This window comes from Brachyhypopomus gauderio, chromosome 6, assembly GCF_052324685.1.
Source record: "Brachyhypopomus gauderio isolate BG-103 chromosome 6, BGAUD_0.2, whole genome shotgun sequence".
NCBI lineage: Eukaryota > Metazoa > Chordata > Actinopteri > Gymnotiformes > Hypopomidae > Brachyhypopomus > Brachyhypopomus gauderio.
The window spans coordinates 12,522,092-12,540,472 of record NC_135216.1 but is presented as its reverse complement, the minus strand read 5'-3'; the positions used below and the strand labels follow the sequence as shown (position 1 = coordinate 12,540,472).

Sequence of the window (18,381 nt, the reverse complement as noted above, 5' to 3'; positions counted from 1 at the left end):
GCAGGTATCAAGACTTTAGCTAATGCATGTGAATTCCACTTGGTGTCACTGTTTGCCATATTTATTTTACTGCATCCATTTCAACATTTTGGCTCAAGGAGGTAATATATTCCAAATAAAAATTCTAATGTTATTAAGTATCACATTTATCCAAAGTAAGAGGCTTAATTCTTATGTTTCTTTTGGAGGGACATTTAAAAATCCTTGACAACTGCAGTTCATCATTTTGAAACAATTTTAGAGTCTGAGCAGTTGTGTTATTCAAGGCTTTATGGAATGTTTGGAATGGCACAGAACTGTAGAACTTTGCCCAGAACGGTCTTTATTCTGCAGGTTAGAGGTCAACTAGAGGTCAGCACCAACCTGCAGCTTCTGAGTGAGACATCTGACTGACAGAAGGGCCCGTATGAGCAGGACACATTAACTGAATGTGCTTTATGGTGCTTTATGTCCAGAATGACTAAATTCTATCATTCTATTAGCTAAATTGTCCTTTGGAATCACTGGAATTGTGCCAAAGATTGGTGTGTACATGTGTCTCGAAGATGTGGTATTTCACTGTAGATTTCAGTCTAATAGCAGTTTACACATCCCTTCAATGTGTAATCATTTATCGAGGATAACAATAGATATCATTCCTGATAATGTGAAGATCTCTAAAAATGACATTTTGTACCCACGTTCATATAAAATGCATAATATATGCCTAATATATTAGACTATTATTTAAATGTATCTGTTCATCCCAGGACTTGCTGAGGAGGGAGCTGAGACAGACATGTCAAACCAATTTATGCCTTATCAGTGTAGAGACATCTGTTGGTGGGTTAGAATGGGAACTGGAGTCATTCTCGTCATTCACACAGCTTAGCTGAGTTAGCCATAACTCATGCACGGCCCGGAGGAGACTTTGCTTTATTACAAGTAATATCAGTGCTGGCGACGAAGGGAAAATATATCAAAGAATATCTTATTAGAAACAACAGCACCAACTAAAATAACAAAATTAACTACTGAAAATGAAATACTAAAGACAGCAAAAAAACATTTGAAAAGGCAAAAGCTGCCTTTTAAACCAATGCTGATGACTTTGTGAATCACTTGTCCTGTAGTGTGTGTGTGTGTGTGTGTGTGTATGTGTGTGTGTGTGTGTGTGTGTGTGTGTGTGTGTGTGTGTGTGTGTATGTGTACATGACCCTGCAGTAGTCTTCTCACGCTGCTGTGCTAACAGGACTCCGCTGCTGTAGATGTTCCCGGTCAGCCCTTCTGTTTGTTTGGCTCTGCACATGGCACCCATACACTATCAACAGTAGAGTTACGACTACACAGCTACTGCCATCAAAGACTCCAATCTGGTTCTGTCTTAACACTTTCCACACATCTCCCCTTGACTTACTATTACACTTAAAATATTACTTACTGTTATTATTCACAGCAATAGCCAAAGACACACTGAACCATCTGCTACCCATGGAGGACGGTCATGTATAATCTATGGTGCATACACAAGTATCAGAGCACTTACAAGTATGGGATGGAGTAAGGATGAGAAAGACCATGGAGGGCATGAAGTTGAGCACTTTAAACTGAATGCTTAGAAATGGGAAGTCACTGTGCGTGTTTATGGTGTTTATAGTGTGAACAGGACTAATGTGGGAGGATTGTGTGATGGAGCAGTCTAGCTGTGTTCTAAGCAAACTGCTGTGAGTTTGCCGTTTTAGAAGAGACGCCATCAAATAATGAATAGCAATAAACTCCACTAATGTTAACCAGCTTCAAATCACATGACACACAGTTATGCCAATGCATTAGTCCAACCTGGGAAATGTGCATAAGTTGAAACATTTTATGAGAAAATCTGGATTTCTGTACAAAAATAAACATGCAAATATATGTGTTTCAGCTAAAAACTGTTTAACTGTAAGTTTGTTGGGTGTGTTTATTTCTGTCTCCATTTTACACAGTCTCTTGTAGTTCTCAGCACAGATGATGGAAAATCCCCAAATTTGTTTTCTCTGTCCTGTGCTGGCTTTCATAGACACAACTGCTCAGCCAAGTGGAGAAGAGGTGACCCTAGAAGAGCTTTCTGGAAAATTCATTACGTTTGTCAGAGAAAAGAACGCGATGTCAAACGGCTGACAAGCACAGCCGATCATCTCAGCAGTGCCTCGTGCAAGTGCCTCATTCATAAAGCATGAGATCCAATTAAAATGATCCGGAAAAGGCTCCTAGTGATGGTTTCTAAAAATAAATTATGCAAAATGTACACAAACAAATGCAGCCAACTTTGTAAATGTGGAACTGCATGTGCCTGTGTCCTATGGATGGAGTCGTCTTTCATAATAAAACATCACAGACAGGTTCATAATGATTTAAGAGAAATGCCCTTTAATACTGACAGCCTAAGCCATATTTCACTGTTTCAGTCATCCAACTCAAGACAGCCTAAATATAAAGGAGAGTTAAGGGAGATTTAAGGGAGATTCCAGGATGGCCTCCCGCAACAACATAGCAGCGAATCCAGGTAAGCAGTAGTGACATTACATTTTCTATTATTTGTTCTTTTGTTTTCTTGCTAATGATATTGGAAAACCTTGTCTTTCTGGTTTCTTTAGATTCGCATATGCTCAAAAATTGAGCATTCTCTCTGTCAGCTTCAGCTAAGCTTCCTTTTCTGCACAGGTGATAGTATTCTACAGTACAGTCTCTAAGCATGCACATGGACCAATCTGTACTGTGTGTGTGTGTGTGTGTGTGTGTGTGTGTGTGTGTGTGTGTGTGTGTGTTTCCCTCATCCCTGGGTCTATCAGTAACATAATGACTAATCAAAACCTGAAAAACAACAAATGACCATACTAGAATCAAAGTTTTAGACTGACTTCAAGGAAAATACATTACAGGGCACAGACATGCTGGCGTAGTGCCAAGCATGAGTACTAGAGGAAGTTATGCATGACATTAAAGCTAATTCCTTGTACTAACAAAAGGCAGCAGTTCAGCGCAAGTCTATCTAAGATTATCTCAGGACAGGAAACCTACTTTAACTTCTTTTTAGGTGTCAGATGTGGTCAAGTTTCCACAGTACCTTTGTTCATTGCTCTTTCAAAATGCGTTTCTCCGCCGCTCCAGAGTTGGTTCATGGTGAATCTGATAAGCTTAGTTTAATCACCATCCCCCTTTGTCACAAACCACACAGTTATGAACTCAGTTGTGATTCAGGACAGGTGAGGAGGAACATTCTGTGGAGTTTTCATGTTTATCTTCACAGTCATGTGTTCCTGAGAGCCAGGCACAAGAAGCAGTCGTGCATTACTCCCTTAATTCACTTCAGTGTGAACCGGAGCGCTGCGCTCCCTTGGATCTGACAGCAACACGCAGTGCTGACAGAATGGGGGATGCTGGCCAAATCACATGATTTAGAAAGGAGAAAGAAGTTTCTCAGCCCGTCTCCCACCTGGAGCTCATTAACACCACCGGGACCCTCACGTCCCTCATGGTGCATACGTGGCCTTTGTTAAACTTTCTATTCTAGTCAGAAGTTCTCACTTTAGGTGGTTATATCTTTCTGCGGCCACAGCATCACTTCCTGTGACAACAGAGCTAGGTCCCCGGCAGGTCCTCAGACGGCACGTCCCTTTATATAGAAATTGTTTTCATTTTGAGTTTGATCTCACATTCACATTCTTCACTGTCTTCATGTAGAACGTTTTGTACTGAAATAGGGAGCTTCTGGGTGGGGATGTTTCAGATTAGTCCTTTCTCTAAGAACTGGGTTATTTCTTTCAAATGCTGATGACATCTATATTTAAATGAAGCTTGGTCAGTTGTGAAGCATTTGGGGGAGGGCAGTGCCCTGAATAAAGATTTGCTTCAGGGTTGTGTTTTATTATTTTTTAGCATGAGACATATTAGGAAGACAGCAGCTTCATGATGAGAGGGGGGCAGTATCTACGTGTTCAGTTCCTAAGAAGGTGTTCATCACATGAGCATTAAATTCAGACTTACCCTAATTAACTCATAACAAAATATGTTTGAAGTTCCAGCTTGGATGTTCTAGGTGTCTTCTGAAAATACTTTGTTCTCTTGAGAATTCTCTGAAAATCATATTTTTATTTCCAAGATGGGTGTTTGGAAATACAGGGAAGCTTTTTGGTGTGCTTCTGCTGACATGGACAACATGGACAAATGTATTGTACCCTTAAATTACCCCTTAAGTACAATATACTGCGTCAGGAAAATATGCTAAAACCAATTAAAATAACAATAGCTCTTTCCAACTACTGAAGTTTATTATTTCCAGTTTGTAACAGCTTGTTTTTCAGTTAATGCTAAATAGTTTTTTATCACACATTCAGTCAAGGAAGGCCTGCAAGCAATTTGAGCACAATCAAAATGTCAGGACAATTAGTTCATACCCCAGCAGAGGTTAATTTAAACATTCCTGTGTGTCTAGTTCCCATTACTGCATGGAAAAGAATAAGATATAAATAGAATAAAAAAATAGGTTATTTTAGGGAAACTAATGAAAATTCATATATGCATATGTGTGTCATATATTTATATAGTGCAAACATTTCAATTGTAAATGAACCCAACATTTGATTGTTTAGCAATTAAAGCATGCTAATGACAGCACCATTTCGTTGCACCATATTTATCAAATATATGTAAATTGAAGAAATCAATACCTTGTGATAATATTGTCAAAATAAGCTATTGATATGTGAAGTGCAGAATACCTTCATGGCAGAAGCTTTTTTTGATTTGTGTAGGTTTGATTCGTTTATGCGTATGGCATCCCAAAACCCATCCAGACTTGATGCGGGAAGATATTTGTACAGGCCTAGCTGAGCTATGCAAATAACACCAACCTGATGGATTTAGTCACTTACCCCACTTACAGTCACAACCGAGCCATTTATTCTGAAAGGAAGAGAAGTCTCTGATGTCTCTAAGGTTTGCAGAATGCAAGATTGCAAAGCCTAAATAACTTGATATTGCTTTTTTATATTGGATCTACAATACAGTATGAATGTTCTGTCTCAGTCCTGAGAAGAGTCTGCCTAGAGGGACGGACTTGGGGGGGCTCTCTGTTACCACGGTATCTCTGTTTCCACAGTATCTCTAGACAGTGATCCAAGCCTCCTGTTTATAGTCAAAGTAAAATTTATTTATATAGCACTTTTCCTATCAAAACTGGTGTGTCTGAGACTGAGGTGTCTTCTCTGAAGCCATAGACTGTGAGATAACATGGTGTCCCAAGAGGCTATTCAGGTCGTTAGTGTTGAACCACTTCCCCTCCATCCTCTCCAAACCTTTCCCAGAGTCCCGCGTCCTCAAGGTCGTGTGTTTGATGCCAGTTCATATGAGAACCACTCATTGCACATCTGCAATACAGAACTGTTAGTATGAGGGCTGTCTGCTGCACATTACAGAACTGGCTAAGTCTAATTTCAGTCTAAGGGCCCATCACCACCACCACGTCACAAACAGCCTCATGATTGTTTTGCTCACTCTGTGGTAAAATGTGCATTCTGCTGATGCTTTATATTCATAGAAAAGTTAGGTGTAGATGTCTATGGGATTAAAATAAACAGTATGAATACCACAGACTACATACATGATAGTGAGATCAACACAGCAAAATAAAACATTCTAGAAATTGAGGCTTGCAGAGTGGTTAAATGTTTACTGCAGAAGAGCAAGCCTGAATGCTTCTCAGTGCAGTACAAAGGTGGGGGTCAAAGGTTTTTAGTCATTTGACATTTAGTCAGTTTTTAGTCATTTGACATTCATTTTTTGAGTGATACACAGGATGTAAATTAGCCATTTAGGATTTAATTTAATACAATTTAGTGACTTCTTATGACTCCTGAAGTAACAAAATATGATATTCTCCAGAATAAGCACAGAATCACTGATGCATTTTTGAACTTTCGTCAAATGTGAGACCCATGTTTGTCCAAAAAAATAAATAAATAATTTCTCAAATGAAAACTTTCACTTACACTTCTTGTAAAATCTTATTATTCCCTCTATAAAGAACTGGCAAAGCAGCAATAAGTTTTGAATGTTTACATTTAAATATTGAGATGCCTTAAAAAGTAACTACAGTAAACTTTACAGCAATTAAATAATTGTTCATCTATATAAAGAATGTATCTTTACGGTTCATGCATCTGTAAAAATGAACAAATAACCTTTGTTTTATTTTGTCCAGACCACCAGTCAAGTCCTAAAAGTAGATTAAGTTAACCAAAACAGACAAATGAGACAAAAATATTAGACTGTAATTTATGTACTGGGGAAAATTATCCATTATTACATATCTGAGTTGCAAAACCTTTGTTTTCAGTGTCTGGTGCGACCCCTCTTGTGCAGAAATAACTGGTACGAAACATCTCCAGTAATCCCACACATTTTTATTCAGAATTTGCTGGTATCATTCACCAATGGCAAGCCAACCAGGCCCAGATGCAGCAAAATGGGTTCAAACCATGATACTACCACCACAATGTTTCACAGAAGGAATGAGGTTCTTATACTGGAATGCAGTGTTACCCTTTCTCCAAACATGACACTTCTCATTTAAGTTATCTATATATCTGTCTATGATATATATATATATATATATATATATATATATATATATATATATATATATATATATATATATATATATATATTAGTGCTGTCAATTCCAGGTGCTGCGATTAAAAGTCCTCACCAGGATTTTGCTCAAGCTTGCTAGATCTTCTAATTAGCAATCCAGGTAAAATTAGTGGAATCAAAACACAATCCAGGAAGCCTGAGCAGAATCCTGGTCTTTTAATCGCGGCACCTGGAATTGACAGCACTATATATATATATATATATATATATATATATATATATATATATATATATATATATATATATATATATATATATATTTGTACCATATTACATGTTTTCTGTTTCTACACAACCCTCAACCATACATGTGGGTTACAATACATAGCCACACTAAATGCGTCTTGATTAGTTACTATCTGTAAACATAAATAAGCTAAATTAGTTTAGTGACCTACACTGAAAAAAATAAAGCATTGGCTCAATGTAATAAAATTGAATTAATCAATCACACAAATATTTTTCATTGACTCAATCCAAAAAACTTAATTCATGACTAAATGAATTTAGTTTTTTAGATTGAGTCAATGAAAAAAAATTCGTGTGATTGATTAGTTCAATTTTATTATATTGAGCCAATGCTTTATTTTTTTCAGTGTAAAATGTGTTCCTGAAATGCTACAAACAGCAGAAAGTTATATACCAGGTTACTTCTAAGAACTGATATCTCAGAAGATAGCAGAAGTGAAAAGGGCAGCTACTTTGTGAAATGAGTCCAATTTCTTTGTAATAAACTAATAAAATGTAATATTTTCAGTACTTTCTTTACTGATCTTAGATGCAGGTTTGACACAAGTACCTTCAATAAACAGTCCATTCAGTGAAACACAGAAGACGTTTCATTGAGTCCAGCTAAAGCTTGTTAGCCTACAGCTTTAGCTTTTTAGCAGGCTGATTGTGCAGACGTGTGCCGTGTTTCTTCACCTCCGCCCTCCCTGAGTTACAAGTGAAAAATAAACTCGTCTTGCTTGAGAGTGCAGGTTAAAATAACTGGGAATTGGGCATCACGTAGACGGTCTTGCTCTTCTTGCTGCGCTGGGCTTTTTTTGTTTGTTCACTGGTCCCAGTTATTGAGAGATAGTCAGCGATGCTGTTCCTCACTCCATAGCTCACCGTGTTCTGCCTGGTCTGGTTCTGATCAGACTGCTCCATCAACTGGGACCTGGAAAACCAGCACATTATTTAGCTATGAAGTGGTTACACCTTAACTGAAAATAGAGTGGATAGGCTAAATGAAAATAAGTGGGAGAGTAATGAAGAATATTAATTAATGTTTATATAATTTATTATGTTATAAATATGTACATAAAATTCATAAATAGATGGATGCACAGATCAGATTGGATCAGTTCTTTTTATATTGTTATTACTGTTAAATTAATAATTGCTAGTAGGCTATTGTTGTTGCTACAGTAATAATAAGACATTAACGATTACTCACTGGTCTACTTTCATCCAGTCAAAGTTACGGCGCATCACCACAGGGGGCGCTTGTGAGAAAGAGCTTGGTGCGGTATTGGAAAGAGCCAAGCACGGGGCTGACAGAACACAGCAGATGCCATCTGAAGAGTCTGAAGAACAGAGTCATGACACACACCAACTATTCTAAACATACAAGTACACAAATGCATTTTCCTGTGAATTTAGTGTCTCTAAAATTCATATTTCCTGAGGCTAACTGTACCAAGATCAGGTATATATTGCCTTGGCCATATCTGATCTTAGCCGTGTTCTCACCTGAGTAGTGGTTGACCATGTCTTCCAGGCACTGGAAGGTGAGGCGAGGGGAGATGTAGAACCAGCTGTTGGCCAGGCGGAAGATCTTATAGTGCTTAACGACTCTGTGTCTCACAGACAGAGAGTACATACCTGCACGATACATATCTGCTGTTATCAGCTTCACTTATGGAAACATTTCAGCATTCACCATCATGAGAATACACCTGCTTTTGTTCTTCCTCTGCTGTATTTCCGTTCCCATTCATGCAAAGTTGGCAGTATATGAAAAAGCCTGACATGACATTGGATCTAGTAGTGATCCAAAAAGTGAGGGTTGATCGTGTGAGTTCTCACCTCGTTCACTTGGGCTCTCCCTGATGAGAAAAGACCCAGTGGTGTTGCCAGGTAAACTCAACAACTCTTCCGCTTTTTGTCTCCCCACTCCCTCAAACAGCCATCTTAGGAAACATGACATATCCACCGCTTCAACTCCCAGACATTTAGGACATACGCAGAGGCACATCATTTGAATGTCACAGTACGTGTCTCCCCACTGATGTTAAGTGGCTTTTTGTTGTATGTAGATGCACTACCTACCCGTGGTACACTTTTGCAACATAATTATTTGGTATGTAGTTCTCAGTTCCCGTTTGCCAGGAGAGAACCTTCCACCAGCAGCCTTCCCTACGCACCACACATTCACAGACCAAACCAGGAAAGCCCAGTTCTATTAATCGCAAACATTTTCTCAACAAACATGTAACGTGCTAAGCAGAAGAATCAAAAGGACACTTACTGAGACAGACCCTTCAGTTTCTCCCCTGTCCTAAAGATTGGCTCGCTGACGTCTCGGCATGGGTAGTCCGAAAGGACCACCAGGCTGTCATGATCTGTGGCTGAGGATGGACAAGAATGAGGAGTGATGTGATTGTTCAGATTGAGAACTGAACAATACAGTCTGACCTTAAACTTACAAGAAGCTTTAATGCACAAATCTGTATAATATACTTGCCAGGAAATAAGGGAATTAATAATTTTACAAGCAATAATATTATAACCCCTACCTTTTAGTAAGGTATCAGAGTGCTCAGTCCCAGCCTGATTCTCACTGTCAAGGCTTTTAAAGATATTTCCCATGGTAAACGTCCTGGTAGAAACAGCTGAAAGACACCACCAACACATAAAACTCATTTGTCATTCTTCTATTTTTTATGTGCTAGAATGTAGCTGTAGTGAGTCTGTTTTTGAGTCCTGAAACTGTCATAACTGCTCCTTCCATTTCACAACTTCCCCTCAAAGAGGTTGCAAGTGTTATCACCAACAAGACACACTCTACATGTTAGGGAAGCTGTGGCCAGCCTGACTATTCCCAGCACAAGAAATATAGGGACCCTCTCTCACTCTCTTTCATTTAGAACAAAGTCTTAAGCAGAGCAAGTAGCTTTTTATTTATATAAAGACTGTATTTTTATATGTATATTACTGTATTTATATAGTGTACATATCTGCTTTTTCTGTCTATTCATTGCTGGATATGGTATGTGTATAGATCATAGTACAGGCTTCAAAACACAACCGCAACAGCCAGGAGAGCAAAACCATATCAGAATTTACAAAGTATGTAAACCTTCAAATATCTTCTTGACAGCAACTTATTTACAAATGAGGAAATGTTTGATGAGTTGTGAAATGTGACTAAAATCAAAGACGACCATGCTGAATGTGGCCTTGACCATTTCAAAATTTATCAAATGTCTGCTACACTTTCTGTTTATTAAAAACATATATATGCATTTATATTTACAGCATGTTTCAGCCGAACATCTAGCACACACTTCACTAGTTCAGAGTGAAGTCCTCATGCTAGTACATTAGGTCAACATTAAGCTCATTAAAAACAACAACAACACAAGAACATTGCTACTTACTTCCGTCTCACTGCCTAGACTGATGCATCTCCACTCCCTCCACGGGAGACTCAGAGCTGGAGAGCAGACAGGCCCATCATTGTGAAGGAACTAGGGTAGATGTCTCCAGCCTAAAGACTGGTGCCTCAGACAGAGCTCGCTGGGCTGAGGAAGAACACTGAGCGTTTCAGCGAGAGACTTGGGGCTAAGAACAACCCTTGGCTCACTTCCTCTGCTGAAGAGAGGAAGAGACAAACCCAACCACTGACCATGACACACGTACGAGACTGTGGCCCTGCATGGCCGTTGGGAGATGTAGAGATAAACTTTTCATACAGCTAATAGCAAATATGTTTTTCTAAAAATGTGTGGACAAAAGTGCACACTGATAGGATTTTTAAGTCTGCATCTTGGTTAGTGAATATGCAATTGGTATATGCATGTAGGATATGTATGTATGTGGGGACTATTTGCATGCAGTGTGAATTAAGAGTACCACCCCAAACTCACCCATTTGATAGATGTGTTACAACTCAAATGTTAAAATGTAAACCTTGTATTTATATGGTGTAATATGAAGTGGAAGTTGTTCTATTGCTATATTGTTTCTGCAAGTTAAACTAACCAAAACAAACACACTGAGTGGACAAAACATGTGCTAGAGTAGAAGGAAGTGTGTGTGTGTGTGTGTGTGTGTGTGTGTGTGTGTGTGTGTGTGTGTGTGTGTGTGTGTGTGTGTGTGTGTGTGTGTGTGTGTGTGTGTGTGTGTGTGTGTGTGTGTGTGTGTGTGCTTGTGTGTTTCTATGTGTGTTATTGAAAATGTGTAAATCCCTTGTAAGGATTATTCTTAGTACATTTTAATAGTTTGTATTGTAGAATTTAGCAACAGTAATGCACAGGTAGATAGAAAGCCCATATAAGGACAGTGAGACAAAATAAATACCCATTAAAAGGTTTATGGAAGTCCTTTTATTCTGTCATATTCATGGTGTCATAACCTCTTTTCTTTGAGCAGTAGGGTACCTTTGGATGGATGTGGGAACCAGTTTCAGTTCTCCAAAATGTGATAATGGTCTTATGAACATCTTGCATTGTGGCAATTGCAGTCCTGGTGTCTAGTCCAGCCTGACGTCTGCTCACCAGCACACTTCTCCACGCACAGTCTCACGGCCCGAGCCACACGGGCCCTGCGGGTTCTGATCTTTCACACGTCCAAGTTATTTAATTCGTCTTTGCCAACCATGTAGCTGCACTTCTCCTTCCATTTTTAGGATGTAATGTCACATGTTTTAGCATGACATGCAAGAATTTGCTAGTCTAAGACATATTTAATTTCAAATATATGCTCTCCTAGGGGAAAGCCAATAATATTACCCACGTAATATAATTGTTAATTACTAATTCATTAATAATAACAATATATATGTAATAAATGTATAATAATGTATATTAATAATAGTAATAGTAATAATAATAATAATAATAATAATAATAATAATAATAATAATAATAATAATAATAATAATAAATTGAGGGTTCTCCACAATACAATGTAGGATCCACATTAGCCAGAGTAATACATTATCTAGTGGACTGGACAAAATTCATTTTGCTCATATACTGCATACTACATCCTATTTTTGTCTTATTTTTATGTGCAGCTACGTTTCTCAGCATTTATTGAGGTAACAATCTAATTCTGTCTTCTTCCTTCCTGTCTGCTTTACAGCAAACAGTTCCTGGCCTGTTAGTCTTTGTATTGTATCATTTCTGATTTTTGATTAGTTTGAATATAGTTTTGAAGCAGCAAATTAACTATTTCAGCATGGTAGCTTGACTGTGTCTTAACGTCTTTGTCTGGAGACTAGCTTCAGCGTGCACTATAGATGCTATAGTTTAGATAGTTAGCAACTGGCCTGACTGAGATGCATCTTGTGGGTGTGTGCTGTGTAAAGCTTTGAACTCGAGGCAAAAAAAATTCTATTCAGACATCTCGGCAATTTAACCGAACTTTTTAGGTTTTTCAATACTAGCTGTGTAGAGCAATCTCAATAGTAAAATAAATGTGAATGTAAATTTTCTGTAGGAAAGATATGTGTTTATCAGGCAGTTTATCAGAGTTTATCATATCTGCTCTGATATCAGAAATTGTGTGACAGTTCTGAAGTTCCAGAAATTGTGGTAAAGCTATTGTGTGTTTTAATATGCGTAGTGTCATTCACTGCCTGTGTTGTGGCTTCAGTGAAAAACTGCTCAGTCTGTTGCAACATATGATAGGTTTCCCACAGCATTTGAAACAGGAAGAAAGACATCTAAACATAGCCCCTACCATGCCTACTTCACTTACAGTTGCAAACCTGCAATTTTCACAATATTTATATCTTTTACAAGAGCACACTGCAGTTACTCACCTGAAATCTTCATAGATCTAACATGTATCTATATTTGTTTATCTATTAACTTAGAAGCTTAACTACCTATTAGCAAATTAACAGACGTTCAAAATAAGGTGTGCAAAATGAGCTAGGGCATTTCCATCTGCCTGCTCAAGCACAGAAGCTCTTCACAAAAATGCCCAGAATTCTTTAGTGTTATTTAGTCTTAATCTCTCTCTCGATCCTCTCCATTAGATATGGGTGCGGGGCTGTGTAATGAAAGGCATGGTTGGTGTCTAGCCTGGGCAAACCACAGAGCTGGAGCAGAGATGGGTCACTCATCAGCTCTGCTCATAACAGACCTCAGTGGAAACTCTTACGCCTGGCATGCAGGCTGAATATGTTGGGCCTAACCCGTCTCACTGCTGTATAGTGCGACGCCACTTAGAAGTGACTGTGGGCCTGAATTGGACCCTTATGGTACCGGGCTCTCAGCAGGGCCTAATGATTTAAAGCATGATGTTTGTTAGTGGAAGGAGATGGCTGGAGGAAGCCATTAAGTCTAAAAACTAAATGATGAGATATTTTTAAATCAGTGAAATGAGTGAATAAGAGCATGGTATTCAAACACCTCCCCATTCACCCCACCCTTTTTCTGTTAATTACTTTATTATAATGAGGTCAACGTTGATTTTTATTAAAGTTATATTACATAAAAATGTCAATAATGCAAAAAAATTTTTATTGCTATAAAGTTATCCACTGTCTTTTTATGGAGATAGTGTACTGCTTGCTATTAAGAATAAACATTGAGAGAATTATGCTCAGAACTTTTACTGCTTCTATTTGTGAACATCTACCCTCTCGAGACTCATTAAAGTTAATAGAGCTATTCAGCATGATTTTTTCCCAAAAATGACCAAGCGAGATGTATTCCAGCCAGTGGGAGTGAAATAAACAGTTGGGAGGGATTAGGCTGGTTGAATATAGAAGAACAGGACACCTGTGTCTTCTGTTCATGGATGGGAAGACTCCAGCAATCCAAAGCAATACCAGCCTACACATTAGTGTGACCTATTTCACCATGACACACAGACCTGCCTAACTAATCCTATCCCCATCCCATCTCTGTGCTATTAGCTATTAGCAGCCCATTGCAGGCTGTTCAACTAATCTACATTAAAGTCTCCCCGGCTGAATGCATGGTGTACTCTACACATGTGGTCTGTAGCTACACATGATGCCTGCTGCATCCAGACTAGAGTGATATAGTGAATTAAAGGGTGATAAGACACATCCTGTCACATCTGGAAGTAATGTAATTATCGGACTTTTATAGATAGTCTAGAATGTTCTGCATTGTTAAGTTTGACCATACTTTTCCATTGTATTCACAAAAAAACATCAGCTCAAAAAGGTTTATCTAAGATCTTTTTGGCAGAATAGCGTACCTTGAGATCTAAAAAACAAATGCTAAATTTCCATGTGCTTGTTCAAAATCATTGGTAGATATTCCAAGAAAACTCTCTATTCAGTTTTTTTCCACTGAGGAAGAGTCAACCACAACACCATTTTTGCCATTTGACTGCATGTGATTTTTTATGTATTTATTTTGCAAAAACAGCCACATTTGAACTGTCTACAACAGCCACTGTGGAAATATAATCTTAAAATCTTATGGATATGTAAACTTTATGTTTAGGCTTTCAGTGGTACAACCTTTTTAAACTTGACCAGGGCTTCACAGCTTCACAGCTTGAACAAATGACAAGTAGATGTGAAATATTAATATTGTGATATACTTGTCATGCTATTACACAGAAGAAGAAAAATATATTTAAACATTATAATAAAGAAAATTAATAATAAAAAAACGTTTTTATTGCTTATTCATTTTTACCATAAGCCCAAGATTTAAAAGATCTGTGGCAAGAAACAATATCTTAATCTGTGTGTAGTTTTATATCATTGGTTGTACTCTATCTTTGCCAATGACGATGATGAGCAATGTTTGTTAAGGGCACATCCATGATCATTAACAACCTGGGACAACCAGGGTCAAAAAGCCAGAGGAATCAGTTATAGAAACAGAACTGGAATACATCGCTAACAAATGAACACAAAAGTTGAACAACAAAGCAAATAATCACTAAAGAGAGAAGTAGGGCCATAACATGAGGCACAGACAACTCAGTAATCACAGAACAATGACCTATAGCAAGACTGGGGAAACCGAGGGCTTAAATACGCAAGACACAAGCAGGAGATACCTGGGGCAGATTACACAGGGGAAGGATGACGAGCAGACACAGGTGGAGGAAGGTGAGGCCATGGTCTGGCACAGAACCAAAACAAACAGGAACCACATGGCTAGACAAGAAACCAAAACAAAAACACATGGTTGGCATCACTATGGGAACCATAACACCAGAGGAGGGACAACGGAGACAGATGAATACACTCATTCAAGGTAACTAATTAACATTAAGGGTGAAAATTAAATAAGATGCAATGATATATTAACACATTAAAATATATGTACAAAATGCTATAGAAAATCCATGGAATATTACTGTATTGAGTTAAGTGACAGTTTGCAAAAAATGAGAAGAATGCAGGAATGGAAACACTGCCAACAGTCTTGCCGGGCTCCCTAATCTCAGGAATTCACAGTGTCACTCACAATCTCCATGTATGGTCAGATTCAGCAACAAATCACTTCCCTCCACACTCCCCAAACGATAGAGCTCCTTTTCTATTTAGCAGTGTCGTTGAGATCCTTTTCTATTGTTTACAATTTTCCCCTGATCTCAGGCATGTCGCTGTCAAACATCTCAGAATGCTGATCTATCGTTAATTTGCCTTTACTTTAGCCTAATAAATATAGGTCCAGAATATGGACTGCTAAGGAGTTGCAGGCCTTTTGGGTCGTGTTCTCGAACAGTTTTTCGTCAGTGTGAATCTTGTGGCCTGTGGAGGAGCCCAGGAGAATGAGCTCCTCTGGTTTGTTCATAGGACCATGACTGTGTAAGTGCAGCTGATTTGAAATAGTCTTGGCCCACACGTCATTGAGCAGGAATGGACTTGACTCCCACATTCAGTTAATTTATTTCCTCAACTCCCAAATCTTGCTAAATTCACGTCTATAAATTACAAATTAAACTAGAAAACGTTAACTGGTTTGTAGGATGGGAATGCGTCTGGATTTATAACAGAATTCATTCATTCTGCAAAGACCTCATTCATCCATTGAGACTTTACCTTAGCATCAAAAGCAAGAAATCAACTCATCAAACTGATTGAGAAGAAATACAAATGCCTTTTGTGTGTGGTCAGAGAGAGTTGTATAGGATAAAACTTCATTAAAATAAGATCACATTGCATATTTCCTGTCATTCTTTGGACTAAGGCATTGGTATCTTTTGGCTCCGGTGAAAGTCCTGTATCTGTCATTTAGACAATGCCATCTTGTCAGCCATTATAATACCTGTGGGCACTTAGCTCAAGAGATAATTATGTACTAACAGAATGAATGTCTATGCAGTTCTGCGCCCATTGCTTTCAGCCAATCAGTGTCAAAGATCAAATGTCACCCTAGATTGTCTAAGAAAAATATTTAAGCATTTATCAAGGACTGCATACTTTGCAGGCTGCATGCATCTGACTTGATCCTTTACAGACTCCTTTAGCTTACACCAGTAAGCTATTGTCAAAGAGTTGTCCAAAAAAGGGAAACAAAACATATCTATCTGAGACACACTCAATGACTGCTTTTGTATTTTGTAGCTCTAAGCCATCTTCTGGGTAGAGTATGAGAGGCATCCTTTTGAAGATTTGGTGGAATCCTAAATCCTTCTCTCTGTGTATATCACCTCCTCCTCAGCAGACAGAGAACAAAGGTTTATAAAGTGACGGTGAAGCGGTCATGTTGGGAGAAGAGGCAGAAACGCTCCTCTGCATTTCTGTGATGAAAAGGAAAGACAGATTAAGGTTGAAGAAGCACACTAAATCAAGGTCTAATGGATGCATCATTTTGGGCTGTACTGAATAAGATATCTAGAAGTTTGCAGATCAGCATGAGAGAAGTCAGAACTTTGCAAACCAGAAATGCTGTTAACTGTGACACACAGGAAGCCAGACTGAGAACTGAGACTGTATGTATTAAAATCAGGTCAAATTTGGAGATGGGTGAGAACGTCATCAGCTTGTCGGCCAATCTAATGTTGCTAATCCTTTTTCAAGGCAGTCTCCACCACGAAGAGAGTCCAAATGAGTAGCAATCAAGTCAGTAATAGCAACCTCTTGTTGTTGTGTTTTTTTCTTGTGTCTGTCTGGGTCTGTCTTTGTGTGTGTGTGTGTGTGTGTGTGTGTGTGTGTGTGTGTGTGTGTGTGTGTGTGTGTGTGTGTGTGTGTGTGTGTGTGTGTGTGTGTGTGTGTGTGTGTGTGTATGTGTCTAGACAAGTCATTGGCAAATAACATTAAGAATTCCTTCTTACCAAAAACTGTAAGGTATGTTTTTTTTTTGTTTGTTTGTTTTGTTTTGTTTCTTTTGTAAAATTTGTTTCAGGCAGATTTGTGGAATAATGTTTAGCATGAATGGAGCATACAACAGTCAGCAGCTCAGGTTTATACTTGTCTGTACACACTACAGATCTGAGTTATTACTTACAATAGCATAGTACTGTGTGTGGAAATCAGCTTTTAAAGAGAAAGCTAGAGTTAGATCCTCTGGCGGAGTTCATTAGCCAAAGAAATAGCCTTGAGCGCGTCACTCGAGGCTCTGTCAGAGGTGACTGCAATATTCCCTTGCGCAGAAGCGCTTTTAGTAAATCGGCCTGGTCAGTAAGGAGTGCAAGTGTGTGGAACTCAGTACCTGAGGAGGTTAAGCTCCTCACAACATACAAGAACTTCACAAAAAAATTGAAAATGTGGCTTATTAATACCTATAGTTGCCAACATTAAAAGATAAGCCTGCTGTTTTAGTGATATGATAAACTGTTGTCTTTCTTTTAAATTGTATACTAAGTGTTTTTTCTGTATTATACTGTATTGTAGTTTGTCCTCCCCTTCTTACTCTCTTCTTTTTAAATTGTAATTTCTAATTTGTTTTTCCCTTTTTGTAAATTTATTACTGCCTTTTTATATCATGGCCCATGGACTACAGATGAAAACTAGCCTTTTGGCTAATTCTGGCTTTTTTAACCATGTATAATCATGTGTTTTATGAAAATGCATTGTCCCCTTTTAAATAAATAAACAAACAAACAAACAGTTGAATGATGCATCTTCTGAGATGTATGTAGATTATACCTTCTGATATGTTTTATGCAACCTGACGAATACAGAACATACCAAATCCATGCAGGTCCATGTTGTTTTCTTTATAATCATGAGTTAATTTTTGTCAGTCCACTTACTCTACAATGCCTGATTGTCAGCTCATTTAACACAATTCTACATTAGCCTCTGATTCTTGTGGTCCTCTCTCTTAACGCAGTAGAGTGTTCTATGTACAGCTTGGGTAATGGATTTAACAGTCTGCTACTGAACGCTTGAACCACAGGTGAACGTTCCAAAGTGATGATTGCTTATGTGAATCATTATCCCCAAGACTGGATTCATTTTGAGATGAGAACTGCCAGATACCTCTATCTGCTTTAGTGTGCCAGACCACACTTTTGAACAGTATATATAGATCATAGTCACTG

At 38.3% G+C, this 18,381-nt stretch overlaps 1 protein-coding gene across 1 annotated transcript; it reads right to left on the bottom strand.

Moving 5' to 3' along the window:
* Positions 1–7,214: 7,214 nt before the first annotated feature.
* sla1a (Src like adaptor 1a) lies at positions 7,215–10,488 on the bottom strand. Its single transcript, XM_077008729.1, has 8 exons — positions 10,320–10,488; positions 9,456–9,551; positions 9,188–9,287; positions 8,989–9,075; positions 8,746–8,849; positions 8,410–8,541; positions 8,114–8,243; positions 7,215–7,834 (listed from the first exon to the last, which is right to left on the bottom strand). The coding sequence occupies exons 2-8, from the start codon at positions 9,526–9,528 to the stop codon at positions 7,654–7,656; spliced, it is 807 nt and encodes a 268-aa protein (XP_076864844.1). The 5' UTR covers positions 9,529–9,551; positions 10,320–10,488; the 3' UTR covers positions 7,215–7,653.
* Between the last annotated feature and the right edge of the window lie 7,893 nt (positions 10,489–18,381).